Source organism: Salmo salar, chromosome 02 (assembly GCF_965601325.2).
Source record: "Salmo salar chromosome 02, fSalSal1, whole genome shotgun sequence".
Lineage (NCBI taxonomy): Eukaryota > Metazoa > Chordata > Actinopteri > Salmoniformes > Salmonidae > Salmo > Salmo salar.
The window spans coordinates 65,428,124-65,447,070 of NC_138292.1; the positions used below are offsets into that span (position 1 = coordinate 65,428,124).

The 18,947-nt window shown below is 41.5% G+C and overlaps 2 protein-coding genes across 7 annotated transcripts; one reads left to right on the plus strand and one right to left on the minus strand.

Moving 5' to 3' along the window:
- Positions 1–1,203: 1,203 nt before the first annotated feature.
- Positions 1,204–12,900, minus strand: LOC106589640 (transcription elongation factor 1 homolog). 5 transcript variants are annotated; one of them, XM_045707748.2, is made up of 5 exons: positions 12,643–12,900; positions 12,411–12,536; positions 7,952–8,119; positions 5,100–5,170; positions 1,204–2,601 (listed from the first exon to the last, which is right to left on the minus strand). In XM_045707748.2, exons 3-5 carry the CDS (start codon positions 8,065–8,067, stop codon positions 2,537–2,539), a joined length of 252 nt encoding a protein of 83 aa, XP_045563704.1. In that variant the 5' UTR covers positions 8,068–8,119; positions 12,411–12,536; positions 12,643–12,900; the 3' UTR covers positions 1,204–2,536. The 5 variants fall into 5 exon arrangements, with proteins under 5 accessions (XP_045563704.1, XP_045563700.1, XP_045563697.1 ...); XM_045707744.2 differs by lacking the exon at positions 12,411–12,536 and having other exon boundaries at positions 12,643–12,889; XM_045707741.2 differs by lacking the exon at positions 12,643–12,900 and having other exon boundaries at positions 12,411–12,622.
- On the plus strand, positions 12,632–18,733 carry LOC106589682 (mitochondrial cardiolipin hydrolase). Of its 2 annotated transcripts, none has more exons than XM_014179952.3 (4): positions 12,632–12,761; positions 13,542–13,732; positions 14,160–14,389; positions 17,598–18,733. In XM_014179952.3, exons 2-4 carry the CDS (start codon positions 13,542–13,544, stop codon positions 17,855–17,857), a joined length of 681 nt encoding a protein of 226 aa, XP_014035427.1. In that variant the 5' UTR covers positions 12,632–12,761; the 3' UTR covers positions 17,858–18,733. The 2 variants fall into 2 exon arrangements, with proteins under 2 accessions (XP_014035427.1, XP_014035418.1); XM_014179943.3 differs by lacking the exon at positions 12,632–12,761 and adding an exon at positions 12,979–13,139.
- The last annotated feature ends 214 nt before the right edge of the window (positions 18,734–18,947 follow it).

Below are 18,947 nucleotides of genomic sequence, written 5' to 3' on the forward strand. Positions count from 1 at the left end.
ATTTAGTAATTTCATGGCATTGTTTTGTAATAATTTAACTTGCACAGAGCTTTTCATTACAGAAAATAATCTCAAAGTGCATAAAAAGCAAAACAAACAAATTAAAATTGAGATGGTAGAGATGGACATCGAATGTGAGGCAGTTTGGATTGGAAAGGCAGTGTAGCTTCAGCAGATGGGGCATCGATGGTGCAGCCAGAGAGAAACAAACAGGCCCGGGGGGCTTCATCAGTGCACCACATCTGCGTCTGAGGGTCAGTTCCTCTATAGGACCCGCTCCTCCATTGCCAAACTTGTAGCACCCACCTGGGTGATGCTACGGCAGCTGAAAAGCGCACAAAAAACCACCACATTTTGGCAGTGGTTAAGAACATTCCCAGAGCCTCTTCTGCCATCTCTAGACAGCATGCAGTACTTGTTGTAATTCTTCCCAACAGATGAAACAAAGCCGTGACCACATTATTAGGAGCCAGACAGCTATAAGCCAAAAAGGTCGACTTTTCATCCCAATTCTGCAACTCCGAGTCAATACCACGAGATGCAAGTGATCAATCCCTAGAGCAGTAAAACTCCCAAAATATTTTAGCACAAAGGTACTGTACATAACATCATCAACTGTTTCTATGCCCTGTAAGCATTCCTTACTAATTTGCACTGTTTAAATGTAGCAATTACATGTACATACATTATGCAACTTGTTGATAGTGCATGTGTAAAATTTACAAAAATTGCAGATTGTGTGAGAACAGCTCCAGGTGTCTAGAAACAAAATATGTGTTACCTTGGAAACGGTTGCCATGGCACCGTTGTGTGGGTTATTGGCAGCCTTGACAACAGAGACTAGAGTGACACTTGACCTCACATGCTGAATGAGAGGAGATTGAGATAGGGAGATAGGGATGGAGGGGACAGAACAAACTGATAACCACTCATCATCGTGATCATAACTCACTGTCAATATCCACAGCTGAGAACCATGGGTACGCACCCAATCACACAAATGCATTGGGGCACACACACACAGTGCTCACATCTGAGTTTTAGACAAGGAAAATGTTACAGTTTTAGTGGTAAACTGTACAGTTTGGCAGTTTCCTCTAGCTAGCCTATTAGCAGGAAATGAAACGGCATGTCTCTCCAGTAGAAACATGCTCTACAGACTTTAGACGGTTAACTCTCACACCATTGACACAGACACATTCATTGTGGGTGTCAAAATACAACACTTTAATTTGTCACATTGAAAATAAAAATCATTACAAAGGGCAACCAATTGCAAATCATTGGCAATTTTCTTATCATTTGAAAAACTAAAATAATCAAATCAATAATACTAATTTGGACCTACTGTTTACCTGGTGTGTATGTACCATCATACCTCTCCCTTTCAGTCCATTTTCTCTAACAAAGGAATGTCTTCAGGGAGATACCGGAAGCATTTTAAAATTGAGAAAAAGGACCTGGGATATTCATAGAAAATATTTCATAAACCACTTGAGAGTTTAGACTGTTTCAGAAAGCAGGATCAAGGACTCAGCCAGCTAACAGTCCCACAAAAATCTAACTTGAAATTGTCATGGTATAATTGACTTGACAACCAACAACAACCCATATTCAAGTTTAGCTTTCTAAATATAAAATAAAGATATATTTAACTACATATCAAAGTTAGCTGGCTAACTTAACAATCCTGCTTTCTGGAACACCCCACTAGTTAGCATGAAGAGTGACAAGTTACTCTGCATAAACACACACTCAGAGTTCCACCGAATATACCCCAATGGAATGAGCCAACACTATGGTATCGCTGTACACTGTGGTATTGTGTATCTCTAGAAGAACTGTACACAGGGGAGAGTAAAAACTAATTGTGGTGAAACTAACCCAAGAGCAGCTACTACCTGTATAATCCTACCAGCAAACTAGGAGCCATGACAACTGACCGCTTGGAAAATGAGATCTGCATAAATTAAAACGGTGAGTAGGGGAATAGGTTGACTTAACCAGAGTCATATATACCTCTTAAGGTCACATCCCAAATGGAACCCTATTCCCTATATTGTGCACTATTTTCCACCCGAGCCCTACTGGAGCTGGTCAAAAGTAGTGCCCTACATAGGGAATGGGGTGCCATTTGGAGCATGGCCTATATAGGCCTCTGGACTGAACTATGGCTACGCAAGACAGTCTCGGTGGACGCCAGGTCACTAGTGTGGGAGATGTGCGGTGAGGTAAAGGTTAGAGGCTGCTTACCAGGCTGACTACATTGTAGGCATCTGCCAGATCTCACAACATCTGGATAGTTGGTTCACATATCAGCTAACCACATGACATAGCAATATGATGCCTAACTGCAGTTGATGACGTGGCACGCAGCTATTGGTTGACGCAACGCAACGTCTGCAATGTAGTCGGCCTGGAACGGGACCATCATCTTGGGCTGAAGACTGGCAGTGATTGGTGAGAAACAGACGAGAGCCACCTCTAAATCAGCTTCTTGTTCCAACGTGAGGTCTTCCGCCCCGGTGAGCCTGGGCTACTGATTGGCTGCTTCACAAGCGTCTATCCAATCACTGTACACGTCCACAGGCTCTGACAGATCTTAGAGTGTAAGGTAAGGACATGTAACTTATATACACACTCAACCTAGAAGATGTTAGCAACAGATTGGAGTAAATGTGACTGCATGCAACTGTCTAGTCATTGGTGTATTTACATTGTATCCATTTATCAGATGCTCTTATCCAGAGCAACTTACAGTCTAACTGTGCTGTTAGCATTCCTGATGTTAAAATACCTAGAAAACAATATCATCATAATAGCCATCCTTAGGAAATTACAATTGCTGCAGCCTTATTGATTACGTATCAACTAGCACGGCTACATGCACACAATAATGTGATTATTGTGGATAGTCAGATTGATATAATAGTTTGATTAAAAACTGCATATATGCCCACACGTCTTGTCTCAAGAAAACGTCAAACGTTTAATACCATCAAACACCAAGTTAGTCATACCTCATTTCAAAGTAGGCCATTATCCCTGTCAATCCTGGATGGTAATTCTTCACGTTTTACTGGTGAAATGTTCAGACTGCCTGTCAATCATTTGATCTCAATCAGTTTCATGGGAATATGAATTTAGATCTTCTTGAATGACTGTTTTGTGACCAAATGAAAGCAGATGGTGTTAAACTATTAGCATTTCTTGTAGGGTTATTTTGTATCAAAGCGTTGCCTGCGGCGTGCACGCCGTTGAGTCTCGGTAAAAGAAGAGGACTACTCAGCTTCAGATAAGAAATGACAGAAGTGTTTTTGGTGTAACATTAAAGGCCTGGTAAAGCAGCTTATATTCCATTATATTCGGATCTGCTATGTAAAATATGAATTACACATTGTGATCTTGCGAGACATTGATTTAGCTTTGTTCTAACATTGTGAGAAGTGATAATCTTCTATTCGTAATAAGTGATGAGAAGGACTATTAGTTGTAAACTACATCTGGAGTTATTTTGAGCGCCTTTCGAATCTTGGTGCTGAAAGGACAGCAGCGGTTCCGTATCGTTCTGGGTTCCACTGAGCAATGGGGTCCGCAGAGTTATGACCATCGTGGCGGACACGCTGTGAATGTGGATCCTAGCTCTCGTTGGTGTCGTGGTAAAGGTCCATGCGGTGGATCAGTTTGTCTGCATACGTACGTTTCTGTAAGCTAAGCAGTCAGTAGGTCGAGTTCAAGTGCATTGTACAAGGCTGTTTTTGAGGAGAGCCGTTTCAGCAAACCCTGGTCGAGTTTTCTGTCTGTGGCTGTTCTTGTTACGTCGGATTTGGCCCGTTCAGTGGTCACGCCTCCGACCGACGGGCCAATGCACACACGCCTACAGTTCATCCTTCGTGCCACCAGAGAGAAATAAAATACAGGAACACCACCATTTAGGCTACCTACCTATAGACTGCATATTGATTTAGTTTGTCATTCTATCGTTTATGGGATTTGTGGTCATTCTAAATAAATTCTATTTAGGCCTATCAGAATTAATTTGACTATGCAGCCCCGTGTTCTCAATCTGAAAAATGTGAGGGAGAGCCGCAACAAATTATTAACATACTAACTCTAAATAAATATAATTATTTTTGTATTATTACTTAGAATTAAATGATGAAACAAAAGATGCCTTATTAGGCTATGCAATCATTCTACAGTGCCTTGGAATTCACTTTTAGAAACATGAGTTTGGCTGGTCTTTGGTTTGAGGATCATGCGGTGAGCTATCCACACCTAGTCTGTTATTTTAACTTATACTCCCATGCCCTAATCACAGTCTACACATCTATTTTGTAACAATATCTTGGAATAAAATAGAATATATTTGAAAATGATAGTTTCCCAAATGAAAATAGTTTACAAATGCATATAGGCCATACTTCCGTAGTGACTAGTTCAGTTGTGCTGAATATTTACAGTTGATAGACAACTTTAGTACTGTTCCAAACTTAAACGATCCTTTTTTTTTAAAACAATAGCCTGTATAGAAATCACAAAGTCTCCGGTGTGGCAGCATGTGCTCAGGTATTGTCCTGCTCTGTTGTGGTATCAACAAAAGATTCTGATCGTATAGGGGTCACTTGTTTCCCCCCCCCCAAGCGTTCAGGGAGGGTCGGGTAAAAACATATTTTACTGAAGGGAGAGCCATCCATTTTCATGTCAGAGATCCAATTTCTCCATGTATCCCTCATTATAAATAATCTACAGTCCCTAAAACGCACACATTCAGTTGTTCCAAACTCACTTCACTCGCACTAAAGAGGGAGGCTCTCGGCTGGTGCTAGCACATGCGCAGATAAAACACACCACCGGAACGCCGATTAAGGTGTTTACACGTCCTAATAATTAGAAAGATTGCTCAGAAAACCCGTTGTTTTAATCTGTGTACGCTTACTTCGATTTTGACCGTACGCAGATTAAGGTGTTAATATGACTATTGCATAATCTGCCATAATCAGTTTAATATCAAATTATTCGTGTGCATGTAAACATACTCAATGTGATTATAATAACAATAGCTGTTGTGTTTGAGTTCAGTAGACTTGAAAGGATACAGGTAATGGGGGTTTGGAACTCCTCCAGGCAAACTGTGCATGATATTATCCCAGTATTTCTGGTCCTTTCCCTGTTGGCAATACAAGAAAATGAAAAGTTAAAAACAAAGTATTAATAAAGTTATCATTAAAATGTCAGTTGACTGTAGTGCACTACCTCCTAGAGAACTACACTAAAATATATAACATTACACACAAGTATGCGGAAACCCCTTCAAATTAGTAGATTTGGCTATTTCAGCCACACCCGTCACTGACAGGTGTATAAAATCGAGCGCGCGCAATGCAATCTCCATAGACAAACATTGGCAGTAGAATGGCCTTACTGAAGAGCTCAGTGACTTTAAAGATGGCATCGTCATAGGATTCCACCTTTCCAACATGTCAGTTAGTCCAAATTCTGCCCTGCTAGAGCTGCCCGGTCAACTGTAAGTGCTGTTAATGTGAAGTGGAAACATCTAGGAGCAACAACAGCTCTGCCGTAAAGTGGTAGGTCACACAAGTTCACAGAATGGGACCGCTGAGTGCTGAAGTGGTAAAAATAGTCTGTCCTCGGTTGCAACACTCACTACTGAGTTCCAAACTGCCTCTGGAAGCAACATCAGCACAAGAACTGTTCGTCGGGAGCTTCATGAAATGGGTTTCAATTGCCGAGCAGCCACACTCAAGCCTAAGATCACCATGAGCAATGCCAAGCGTCGGCTGGAGTGGTGTAAATCTTGCCTCCATTGGACTCTGGAGCAGTGGAAACACGTTCTCTGGAGTGATGAATCGCGCTTCACCATCTGGCAGTCCGACAGACGAATCTGGGTTTGATGGATGCCAGGAGAACGCCACCTGCCCCAATGCATAGTGCTAACTGTAAAGTTTGGTGGAGGAGGAATAATAGTCTGGGGCTGTTTTTCATGGTTTGTGCTAGACCACTTAGTTCCATGCTACAGAATACAATGACATTCTAGACGATTCTGTGCTTCCAACTTTGTGACAACAGTTTAGGGAAGGCCCTTTCCTGTTTCAGCCTGACAATGCCCCCATGCACAAAGTGAGGTCCATACAGAAATGGTTTGTCGAGATCGGTGTGGAAGAACTTGACTGGCCTGCACAAAGCCCTGACCTCAACCCCATCGAACACCTTTAGGATGATTTGGAAAGCCGATCAAGCCAGGCCCCACAGCAATGCTCCAACATCTAGTGGAAAGCCTTTTCAAAAGAGTGTCGGCTGTTATAGCAGTAAAGGGGGACCAACTCCATATTAATGCCCATTGATTTTGGAATGTGATGTTCGACAAGCAGGTGTCCACATACTTATGGTCACGTAGTGTGCTTTTGACCAGGGCACATAGGGTTCTGGTGCGGTCCATGAGGAGGAGATGCACTGCAGTACTTAATGCAGCTGGTGGCCATACCAGATACTGACTGTTACTTTTGATTTTGACCCCCACTTTGTCCAGGGACACATTATTCCATTTATGTTAGTCACATTTCTGTGGAACTTGTTCACTTTATGTCTCAGTTGTTGAATCTTATGTTCATACAAACTTTTACATGTTAAGTTTTCTGAAAATAAATGCAGTTGACAGTGAGAAGACGTTTCTTTTTTTGCTGAGTTTATATACACACACACTACCATTCAAAGGTTTGGGGTCACTTAGAAATGTCCTTGTTTTTGAAAGAAAAGCCCAAAAAATGTGTCCATTAAAATAACATCAAATTGATCAGAAATACAGTGTAGACATTGTCAATGTTGTAAATTACTATTGTAACTGGAAACAGCAGATTTGTAAAGGAATATCTACATAGGCCCATTATCAGTAACCATCACTCCTGTGTTCCAATGGCACGTTGTGTTAGCTAATCTAAGTTTATCCTATTAATTGATCATAAGAAAACCCTTTCGCAATTATGTTAGCACAGCTGAAAACTGATTAAAGAAGCAATAAAACTGTCCTTCCTTAGACTTGATGAGTATCTGGCGCATCAGCATTTGTGGGTTCGATTACAGGCTCAAAATGGTCAGAAATAAAGACCTTTCTTCTGAAACTCGGCAGTCTATTCTTGTTCTGAGAAATTAAGGCTATTCTATCCATATTTGCCTAGAAGGCCATTATCCGGAGTCACCTCTTCACTGTTGACGTTGAGACTGGTGTTTTGCGCGTACTATTTAAATTAAGCTGCCAGTTGAGGACTTGTGAGGCATCTGTTTCTCAAACTAGATACTAATGTACTTGTCCTCTTGCTCAGTTGTGCACCGGGGCCTCCTACTGTTTGTATTTTGCTTAGAGCCAGTTTGCACTGATCTGTGAAGGGAGTAGTACACAGCGTTGTATGAGATCTTCAGTTTCTTGCCAATTTCTCGCATGGAATAGCCTTAATTTCTCAGAACAAGACTAGACTGACGAGTTTCAGAAGAAATTGCTTTGTTTCTGGCCATTTTGAGCCTGTAATCGAACCCATATATACCGATGCTCCAGATACTCAACAAGTCTAAAGGCCGGTTTTATTGCTTCTTTAATCAAGACAACAGTTTTCAGCTGTAATTGCTTTAGGGTTTTCTTATGACCAATAAACCTTTTAAAATTATAAACTTGGATTAGCTAACACAACGTACCATTGGAGTGATGGTTGCTGATAATGGGTCTCTGTACGCCTATGTAGATATTCTATTAAAAATCAGACGTTTCCAAAAATCAGACATTAACAACGTCTACACTGTATTTCTGATCAATTGGATGTTATTTTAAATGATTTAAAAAAAATGTGCTTTTCTTTAAAAAACAAGAACATTTCTAAGTGACTCCAAACTTTCGAACGGTAGTATATTTACACTTTATATACTGTACTTTGTTACTTACATTTTCACATCACATGACTTTTCGTGATTGCAGAATGGACAGGTGAATTGAGTGTCCAAATTTCCAGTAAGCTTCTTCTTTGGAGGGGGCTTTCTCTTGGACTTGCGGCGACCCATATTAGGTACTCTTCACGTGTACAGTAACGTTAGCTAGCTAGGTGGCTAAACTCTGTGGAGCAAATGTACATCAAAGACAAATAATGCAATTTTGTAACTGAATAGATCACAGTCGTTCAATCAAATCAACGTTTTGTAAACTGTAAATTAACAATATAATCCCGCTAGCTAGCTGAATGTAGTTAGCTAGCTTAGCTACAACAATGTGTGTTGTTGTCATAAACTCAGTCAACTGTCCAACATCTTTCCTTGCCGATGGTATAGTATCATGAAACCGAATGGTTCGTTATTAATAATGGAAAGTACAACATTATATATAATCAAGCTAGCTTATATTATATCATTCTTCCATAAAACGATGTATTTGTTTAGCTACCTTTCCTAAGAAAGAACACACTCGGCTTTTTAGTGGAGAAAGAAGTAAGCAAGGAGAAACGGAAGTAGTTCTTCTTCTTTAAAGTTATGGCAGACTACACCTATTGGTGTATTGCCGCCACCTAATGTACGGAGTATAGAAACAAAACACAAATAATATTTTCCATTGCGGGAAGGGGGACTCGAGATAATGCAAAACACACAAAAACATCAGTCCCACTACTTCAGTCACATCCCTACACAGGCTCAGGTTCACCGCATTCCTCTCCATTTGTGCTGTGTAGTTGATAACCAAAGTAATAATTCTACAAAGTCCACCTTAATATGCAAAATGTCATGATCCCTCTGTTGGCACGGAACATCTTGTCTCCACTACTACCATTACTTCTTCAACGTCACTCCTTCCTCTCTTCTCAATGCCTCCAGATACATTCTGGACAGCCCTTATTCTTGCCACCTCCGTCTCCTTCACCCTAACAGGACACTTCAGAAATTCGGGTGCACGTTCACCACCACGATTGCAGCATTTAGGCTCAGCTGGCATAGAATACACCTCCCGTCCACATACAATTGACACATGACCAAATAATTTACATTTATTTCACTGCATGGGTTTGGGCATGAAGGCTCTTGCATGGAATCCCATATAACCCAAATACACGTGAGAAGGGAGAGACTCTTCATAAAAAATAAACACAATAGAATGGCTGGATGGAGTGGGCTTCCACACTCCATCTTTCAATGTGGGTCAGTCGTTGTGCACCAACCACTTGACCCAATTCTTCACGTATATCCTTTGCATTTACTTCTAGCGCCACCCCAGAGATAACACCCTTGATAGGCGCAGTGGCGGTTCTACACCATTTCAACTGGGGGGGGGGGGGGGGGGGGGGGGCAAGCTGGGGCCAGTTGTACTGTTAGAGGGGCCAGTTAGATTAGACGTTATGGTTGTCATATCGTTTTCTTCACTGCATTGCAGGCATTAGCAGGCAAAAGACCATGTTCATAATCATTCAACAATTTATTTGCATTCCCATTATAATTTTCATTTGCATTACATATTCAGTATCAGGTCACATCAACTGTATTCTCCGGTTTTTGTGTTTTTTTGCAAAAAGATCAGCAAATTCATCTAGACTCAAGGCCTTTGCCCTCCTTGACTCAATGCTTAATACACCTAAATTGCTTAATCTGTCATCTGACATTGTGGACCTGAGATACGTTTTCACCAGCTTTAGTGCAGAAAAACTCCGTTCACAAGAAGCAGTACTAACAGGGATTGAAACACCTATCTTGCACAGTTTAAAGAGATCAAATAAAAATTATTTTTAAGGCTCAATGAATAATGCCAGCTCTACTACACTGGAGGGTCTCTGCATGCCACTCTGTATTTTCCTTTCTAAAGGTCTTCTGAACTGATGTAGTTCATGCCCCAAGTCCTCAATATTTGATTCATACATTCTAGCAAACGGATACAGGGACTTCTCTTTGAGAAACACATCACTTGTAGGGTTTAGAGTTTGGAAGCCATTCATTATGTCACCGTTTTTGCTAGGGAACCTTCTGTTAAGCTCATTGAGCATATGATCTAAAACAGGATAGAAAAGGGTTGTACGAAAACTGCCTACTTCATGTTCTGAATCTGACCTCTGACCCACTGTACTGAGTACACAGTCTCCATTAAATTGAGAGCTTAGCTTTTTTGGTCGTTTTGCAGGGGGGTGTATTGCAGTATCACATTGCTCAGCTGTGTTCAACACTTCATTCCATAGGTCATCAAAAAATGACTCATCCCTGTAGTCATTCAAAGTTTGAACTAAGGCTTCAACTAAATCAACAGCCTTTGACAGGTCAAGTGATGAAGACTAACATATCTTATAGAAATGTTGCTTCTCCAAACACTTTATGGAGTGTAACAAGGCACACAATGAATTGTAAATCTATCTGTGCAAGCAGACCTCGTGCCTCAACAGATCTGTCACCATTGTGTTCTTAGACTATGTCTTGCAGGACTCGCTTAATGGCAGGTAATCTATCCATAATAGTATGTAAAGCAATATATCGACATGCCCAGCGAGTGTCACTTAGTCTCTGAAGCTCTCTAGGTGCACCTGGGTACATCTCTTTTTGTATGCTAAGCCATTTTTGATGCACATATGACCCAGATGTGAAGACGTAAAGTCTTTCTAGTAAGGAGAAGAACTGTCCTACCTCAGGGACAGCTTTGACTGTATCCACTAAAACTAAGTTTAGACAGTGTGCACTGCAGTGGATGTAAAAGGCATGCTTTGCTTGTTCTTTAATGCGTGCCTGGACGTCTGAATGCTTGCCACTCATAACGGAAGCACCGTCACATGCTTGGCCTACTAGGTTGTTTTTGTATTCAAGACCATGACTTTCTAATATGTGTATGATTTTGTCAGTAAGCCCTGCTGCATCTAGCGTCGCCGATTCAAAGTGGAGAAAGCTCTCATGGACAGCTCCTCTGAGATAGTACCTGAGTACTAGAGATATCTGCTCTTTTTTTTTTTTACATCTTTTGTTTCGTCTGCCATTATGCTAAAGGCCTCACTGTCTTTCACCTCTTCTATCATTTTTGTTTGAACCATGTCTGCCAAACAACTAAGAAACTCATTCTGAATCCCTTTGCTTGTATATTTTGCATTATGAATGGAAGTCAACCTTTTTTTCACAGTTGTGTCATGCTTAGCTATTGTTTCTAGGATTGCCATGAAGTTCCCTTTATTATCTGACTCTGCAGACTCATCGTGTCCTCTTTGTCCAATGTTTTCTGTGGCTGTAAGTAGTAGTACTTCTCCTACTGTTTTAATATAGTCCCAATTTTCTTGAACCAGTGTTGCATTACTTTTTACAGCTTTCTGATAGTCTCTCCATGTAATCATTGCTTGTTTGTGCCGCTCAGACCTGGCATGAATTGCAAATCCCCCATCTTTGTAAGTTGCCTTCTTCCAGTTGTTAAAACCCAATTGTGAATCAAATACAGTCTCTGAGACTTTGGGAGGGCTAAAATGCCTGCAGGCGTAACAAAACACAGTCTGATTTTTTTTGAATATTCAAGCCAGGGGTGGATATGGTACCAGGCCGCCTTGAAGCTCCTCCTCCGGTCCCCCATCAGAGTTATTGGGTATATGTTCATCATTGGCTGCACCGGTGGTTCCTCCCGGGATTTGCTGATATCTGCCAAAGAAAAAAATATATAATTAAAAGTATCTATTTGGGTAATTTTAGATATACCATTGCCATCAGGCAACTTCTGAAATCCATCTCATATCTATATCACAAGCCCAATAGCATGTTAAATAAGAATTCATTTCAATCACAAACTGACTCATTTCTATACACCATATAAACTGACTAATTGCACTGCTTTACAAGTAACCACAGATTTATTCAACATCACAAACCTGATGGTCCACTGCTTGTGTGTGGACGCACGAGGCTCCTCTGTTGGTGTCTCACTCTCAGCCTCTACCTCAGCATCAGTCTCTCCATCTGTCTCACTTTCCTGCTCTACTATGCCTTCACTCTCAGTCTCTCCAATGGACAAGTCTTCCTGCTCTCTCTTGCTCTCTCCACACCTGAACCATCTGGCTCTGTCTCACTGTCTGCCTTGTCTTTTCTTTGGAAAAAGGACATGTCCTTCTTTCTCTTCATTTTGGTGAAAACTAAAGAGCAAAAGCAATGGGGACCACGCTTATTAATTAATTTACTTAAAATAACTGACTTGCTAGGTAACTACCTTTATGTCTAACCGTTTTACGTTACAATGCGTTTACGGAGTGTGGTTTAAGTAAAAACACTCAGCACCATGAGTTTGTTGATCATATATTTTATCCTTTTTCATACTGCCACAAAGTAACAAATGGCCAGGTTAAGATAAGCTGATCTAATGTTACACTTCTGTAATGCATTTAATACAAATACAACATATTGACAATTTTACTCACCTCTATATTTGCTTCTTTGTGCTTGAACTATAATATTCGTGCGGAATTTCTTACAACTTCTGAATAGAAAAAAACTTGCAGATGCATGTGGTACGATACTGTTGTGTTCCGCCTAAAGCCATCCCTCTAGAAAATGTGTGGGTTAAATTAGTGTTTCGAGTTGCCACTGTCTAATAACGGATGTAAAAAAAGAACAATAGCAAAAATGAGTTATGTAAAAATGATTTCTTACTCCAAATTGTTGTCACCTCCTGAGATCACCTTCAGAACCGGAAGTTAACATGAACAACTGTCGTCGTCTTCTTCTTTGTCTTCTTTAAGTTTTATTGGCGAATCGCAACCAACTGACAGGTGCGTACACATTCACCAACTGTACAGGAGTGTGAATCCTTTCACGACCTATCTATACCAATATATTCTCTTAACTAACCCTGCATTTCTAATACAATAAAAGTATTCCCTACAAACCTCACTAATCCCGTCATCCCCGTCCAACCTCTCTGACCCTGTCAAACAACCTCTCTTTCTACGTCATACATTTCACAAAATAATAATACATGTTCAACCGCTTCAACAACTGTCCCCTGATTGGTGGAAACGTTGCAAATATCCGGCGAGTTTTAAATTGACTGACAGCTCTAGAGCACTGATCGACGTTCGTCTTCGTTCGAAGTCCACTCAATTAAAAGTCCATCGTGAAGACGGATGCTCGACGGTGAAAAAATAAAGGTAGCTAAAGTGGTTTAAAATAAGAGTTCATTCTAGCACACAGCATGTATGAACTGAGAAAGTGTGCTTACAAAAATAGCGCCTGCATGAAGGTAGCTCAGACTTGCAGAGATAAGATAACTAGATGGCCCTGAATAATAAACTAATTCAGCTGGCTAACTATCTACTATAGCCTCTGCACCGGGCTGCAGCAGTGGTCCATTATTTGCTAGCGATGTCATTGTCCTTATAAAGCTGGTGAAAACGAGCTCAACTATCATTAGCTGTCAAGACTTCACCCTAGCTAGGCTAATCCTAACCAAGAGCTAGCTGAAAGACAGGGGAGAAGGTGGGAAGGCCTACTGTATGTAATTTAGCGCTTCTATTCAACATTTTCATGACATCTTCTCCCTCTGCCCACAGATGTCAGTGGTTCAGATGGTGAAGATCGTGGGTCTGGGGGCTGTGGCCCTCACTCTCAGTGTGGAGTGGTTGGGCTGGCTCTTCTGTCGCCTCTGGCCCAGGAAAATATCCAGAGGGCCCCTGAAAGAAGTGTTCTTTTTCCCTACAGAGGTCGCCTGCACTGAGCGTCTCTTCACTCCTGACTCACCATTGTAAGTAATACAATGCGTTCCAAATGGCACCTTTAACCAGGGCCATGTAGTGGCCCAGTAGTGCATACTACTGCCCTAGGGTACCATTTGGGATGCCGGCACAGTCAACATTAACTACTCACCATCATATTCATTAATAATATATCTATCCAATGTCTCTAAGAATGTTGCTGTTTTTTGATAGCCTTTCTGTTGATTTCAGATGTTTTGCTATGGGCTAGGAATAATGATTTAATGAGTGACTACTATACAGTAGATACACCTTCCACAGTAACTCCTTCTCTCTCTCCCTTTCCTCTTATCCTCCTCTCCTCTGTCCCCATCATCTTCCCCTGTCCCCCATCATCTTCCACTCCTCTTTCCCTCCCCTTATTTCTCTTTCCTCCCTCTTTCCCCATCTCCCCCCTCATTTCCTCTCTCCCCCTAGCCCCTGCCCCTGTCCCTTACCCCACAACGTCAACACCTCCTTCACCCGTCTCCTGGGCCACATCCTGTCTGCCTCCTCCTCCTTGGACCTGTGTGTGTTCGCCTTCACCAACCTGGATCTGAGTCGGGCCGTGCTGGCCCTCCACGCCAGGGGCATCCCCATCCGTATCCTCACTGACATGGACTACACCCTCATCACTGGCTCCCAGATAGGGGCCATCCGCAGAGCAGGTAGGCTGATGGCAGAGGCCCAATCTTAAAGCAGTTCTTAGAACCTACCACCTAGCTATGTACAATCCCCCTATGCACCTACATCACTCATCTGAAAATCAGGTTGGGCCAGGGGTTCCCAAATTTTTTCACTCAAGCCTTCTAGTATTGGGGGACATCCCAGGCACCATGTCTATTTCTATGGGCGCAAGCACTGTTCATGACACAAACCGTTCACACCCCTCTTGTTGACGGAGAGAAAATGTTGCAGGTTTGTTTGTTTTCTGCAATTATATACATTTAGCATTTTCTAATGTGTATTAATGTCATATTTGAGTGACTCAAACACTAAAACAAAATCTATGGGCTAAAAAACCTAGCTAAAAAACCTAGCTAAAAAAACCTAGCTAAAAAAACCTAGCTAAAAAACCTAGCTAAAAAACATTAGCTGACATGGGCTGGTTGATCTGGACATTTCTGAGTTATAAATAGCTCTCTAAGGTCTGCAATGACTAACATGACATGAGGAAAACTGTGTGTGTGGGGGGGGGGGGGGGGCGATGTAATGCAGAGTCTGAAGTCTATTGATCAATCATTTCAGTCAATAAAGTTATTGTTGGAGAGTTATAACTAGGTCCCAGAGTGGTTCCTGGTTATAGCCTAATCATAATTCATGTGATTTACAATGTGATTTATCAAGCTGCTCTGCACTCCAACTTCTTCAGTGTAGTCAGTTACACACTGTCCATGCTCATAATGCATAGATGGAGAGAGAGAGAGTGTGCATCTCAAATGGCACCCTATTCCCTATATAGTGCACTACTGGTCGAAACGAGTGTAGGGCTGCAAGATATGGGCAGAAAAGCTAATTGTGAATAAAACAGGTTTTTATCCAAATACTGTGATTGCTATTTGACATGCGATATAGATCAAACTCTTGGGCGGACTGCGAGAACCATTAGCACAGGCAAGTCTAATTGGGCTAGCCGTATCAAAGCCTCTGCCATAGAAACCAATGGAGTGTGGCTTTGTGTCTGCGGTTGCACAACTTTCACCAACACAATGCAGAAAAATCACTCGTCTCTAGCTCAACCCGTTCAAAACTAAAGACCTATTTTACCACAGCTACACTGAACAAAAATATAAATGCATCATGGAACAACTTCAAAGATTTTACTGAGTTACAGTTCATATAAGGAAATCAGTCAATTGAAATAAATTAATTAGGCCCTAATCTTTGGATTTCACATGACTGGGAATACAAATATGTATCTGTTGGTCACAGGTACCTTAAAGAAAGGTAGGGGCATAGATTTTTTTTAAACTGTCAGTATCTGGTGTGACCACCATTTGCCTCATGCAGCGCGACACATCTCCTTCTCATAGAGTTGATCAGGCTGTTGATTGTGGCCTGTGGAATGTTGTCCCACTCCTCTTCAATGGCTGTGCAAAGTTGCTGGATATTAACGGGAACTGGAATGTCCTGTCGTACACGTCGATCCAGAGCATCCCAAACATGCTCATTCGGTGACACGTCTGGTGAGTATGCAGGCCATTGAAGAACTGGGAAATTTTCCGCATCCAGGAATTGTGTACAGATCCTTGCGACATGGGGACATGCGTTATCATGCTGAAACATGAGGTGATGGTGGCGGATGAATGGCACGACAATGGGCCTCAGGATCTCTGTGCATTCAAATTGCCATCAATAAAATGCAATTGTGTTGGTTGTCTGTAGCTTATGACTGCCCATACCATAACCCCAGCGCCGTCATGGGGAACTCTGTTCACAATGTTGACATCAGCAAACCGCTCGCCCACGCGACGCCATACAGGCTTTCTGCCATCAGCCCCGTACAGTTGAAACCGGGATTCATCCGTGAAGGGCACACTTCTCCAGCATGCCAGTGGCCATCAAAGGTGAGCATTTGCCCACTGAAGTTGGTTACGACGCCGAACTGCAGTCAGGTCAAGACCCTGGTGAGGACTATGAGCACGCAGATGAGCTTCCCTGAGGCGGTTTCTGACCATTTTTGAAGAAATTCTTCAGTTGTGCAAACCCACAGTTTCATCAGTTGTCAGGGTGACTAGTCTCAGACGATCCGGCAGGTGAAGAAGCTGGATGTGTGGAGGTTCAGGGCTGGCATAGTTACACTTAGTTTGCTGTTGTCAGGCTGGTTGGACATACTGCCAAATTCTCTAAAATGATGTTAATGGCGGCTTATGGTAGAGAAATGAACATTACATTCTCTGGCAACAGCTCTGGTGGACATTCCTGCAGTCAGCATGCCAATTGCACGCTCCCTCAACTTGAGATATCTGTGGCATTGTGTTGTGACCAAACTGAACATTTTAGAGTGGCCTTTTATTGTCCCCAGCACAGGGTGCACCTGTGTAATGATTATCATCTTTTTGATATGCCATGCCTGTCAGATGGATGGTTTATCTTAGCAAAGGAGAAGTGCTCACTAACAGGGATGTAAACAAATTTGTGCCAAACATTTTTGAGAAATAAGCATTTTGTGCCCATGAAAAATATCTAGGCTCTTTTATTAAAGCTCATGAAACATGGGACCAACACTTTACATGTTGCGTTTATATTTTTGTTTAGTATACATATTTTATTTCTAGCACGGATTTGCGGGACGCTCTTAAAGGGTTAAATACAGTGCTTGACTTGGGCAGGAGCTGAGTACTGGTACCTCAAATGTTCTACTGCTTGAGCTCATGTTCCCCTTTATAGAATATATGTTCAAAGTATTGTGGCGCTCCTCCACCTAAATAGAAACAGTACCGGCACGCAAAATGAGTACCTGAACCTATTTCAGTCCAAGTCAAGCACTGGGTACACACAAATGAATCATCATGATTAAGGAACTATGAAAATAGTTCAAATAAACCCTATTTAATTAAAAAAATACAGTATGGATCAGTTAGATTGAGTTCATTACTACTAATACATTAACTGGGACATCTTAGATGTGCTGCAGAATTATTTATCCCATCAAGGTGTGCCACAATTTTTAAAAGAAGGTTGGGAACCACATCCTTAGACAGACAAATTATAAATGTCACAAGCTGTCTGTCTCTTTCTGTTTCTCTCTACTTGTAATCTCTGTGAGGTCCAACTCTGTGGGAGGTGTGACTCCACCACAATGCACCACAACTGACTGTATTCATAATATAGCATAGCCCCTCTCATCCTGTGTATTCCCCTTCCATTCCCCAGGCATCTGTGTGAGGTGTGACTCCGGCGCCGTCCACATGCACCACAAGTTTGCCGTGGTGGACGGCCGGCGCCTAATTACCGGCTCCCTGAACTGGACCCTGACAGCCATCCAGAGCAACAAGGAGAACATCCTAGTCACGGAGGAACCAGACCTAGTCCTGCCCTTCATCACTGAGTTCCAGAGGCTCTGGGATGTCAATGACCCGGCTAGGAGACACCTGCCGTCCATCGCTGAGAAAACTGCTAGTTTAGTACTATAGAGAGACTGAGAGAAACATGGCTGAAATGTTTGTATGGTGCAGTAGCTAGTGGTTACTTTTGGTTTACCAACTGGTACGGTGATTATGTCGAATTTTTAAAAATATTTTCCATTTGTGAGAAACCTGCTAGTTTATTACTATGGATAGAAAGGTGTATGGTCCTTATCCGGGACAAACATGTCCAAATACAAATTGTGTTTATATAAGTGTAGTGTGGTACATTAGGTTGAGCAGTACTGGTCAAGTACATGATGTATAATTTGGGTAGTTTGCTATCTAGTAGTTTTATATATATATTTTTTCAATCTCAGAGAAACCTGCTCATCCACATCTTATCAGAGAAACCAGCTTTCTTTGCCATGTAGATAGACTGAGACAAACATGGCTTTTATCTGTAGTTTCCTACTTCAGTAGAAGTAATATATTTTTGACAGATAAATCGCTGCTTTCCACTGGTGTGGGGATGATGTAGGTAGTTTGATATTTTGTACTTGAACGTTTTTTTTTATAGTTTTACATTGTTTACATTGAGGTATTTTGTTATTGTATGACACAATGTTGTATATATTTTAATACAAAGTAATTAGAATTCTGTTTTCATTTTTTTTTTAATGTTATATTGGATAACTAAAAGATAGGAATTTGTTTTGTATGTTAAACGTTATATTTAAAATAGGATTTGATAACAGTATTTAAATAAAGATAGAAATAGTGAGAATACTTAATGTTAACTCAGTCCATCCTATGGCTTATCATTAAGAGCCAGACAACTATGCCCAGTCAGAACAATTGAGATAAGTGGTGCATTGCAGTCATGCAGAAGATATTTGTAATGCTTCTCAGAGCATACAGCTCCAATTAAAAACCCACTCATCCACTCTACTGCAATATGGCAGGCCTCCTGCATCTCAATCCCCCAGAATCTGTGTCCCAAATGACACCATATTCCCTATATAGTGCACTACTTTTGACCACACACCATAAGGCTCTGGTCAAAAGTAGTGCACTATATGAGTAGGGTGCCATTTGGCCTTGTGCCCAGGATCTGTAGCGTACTTCCATTTCTCATGCAGGAAGGAGCATTATTTAT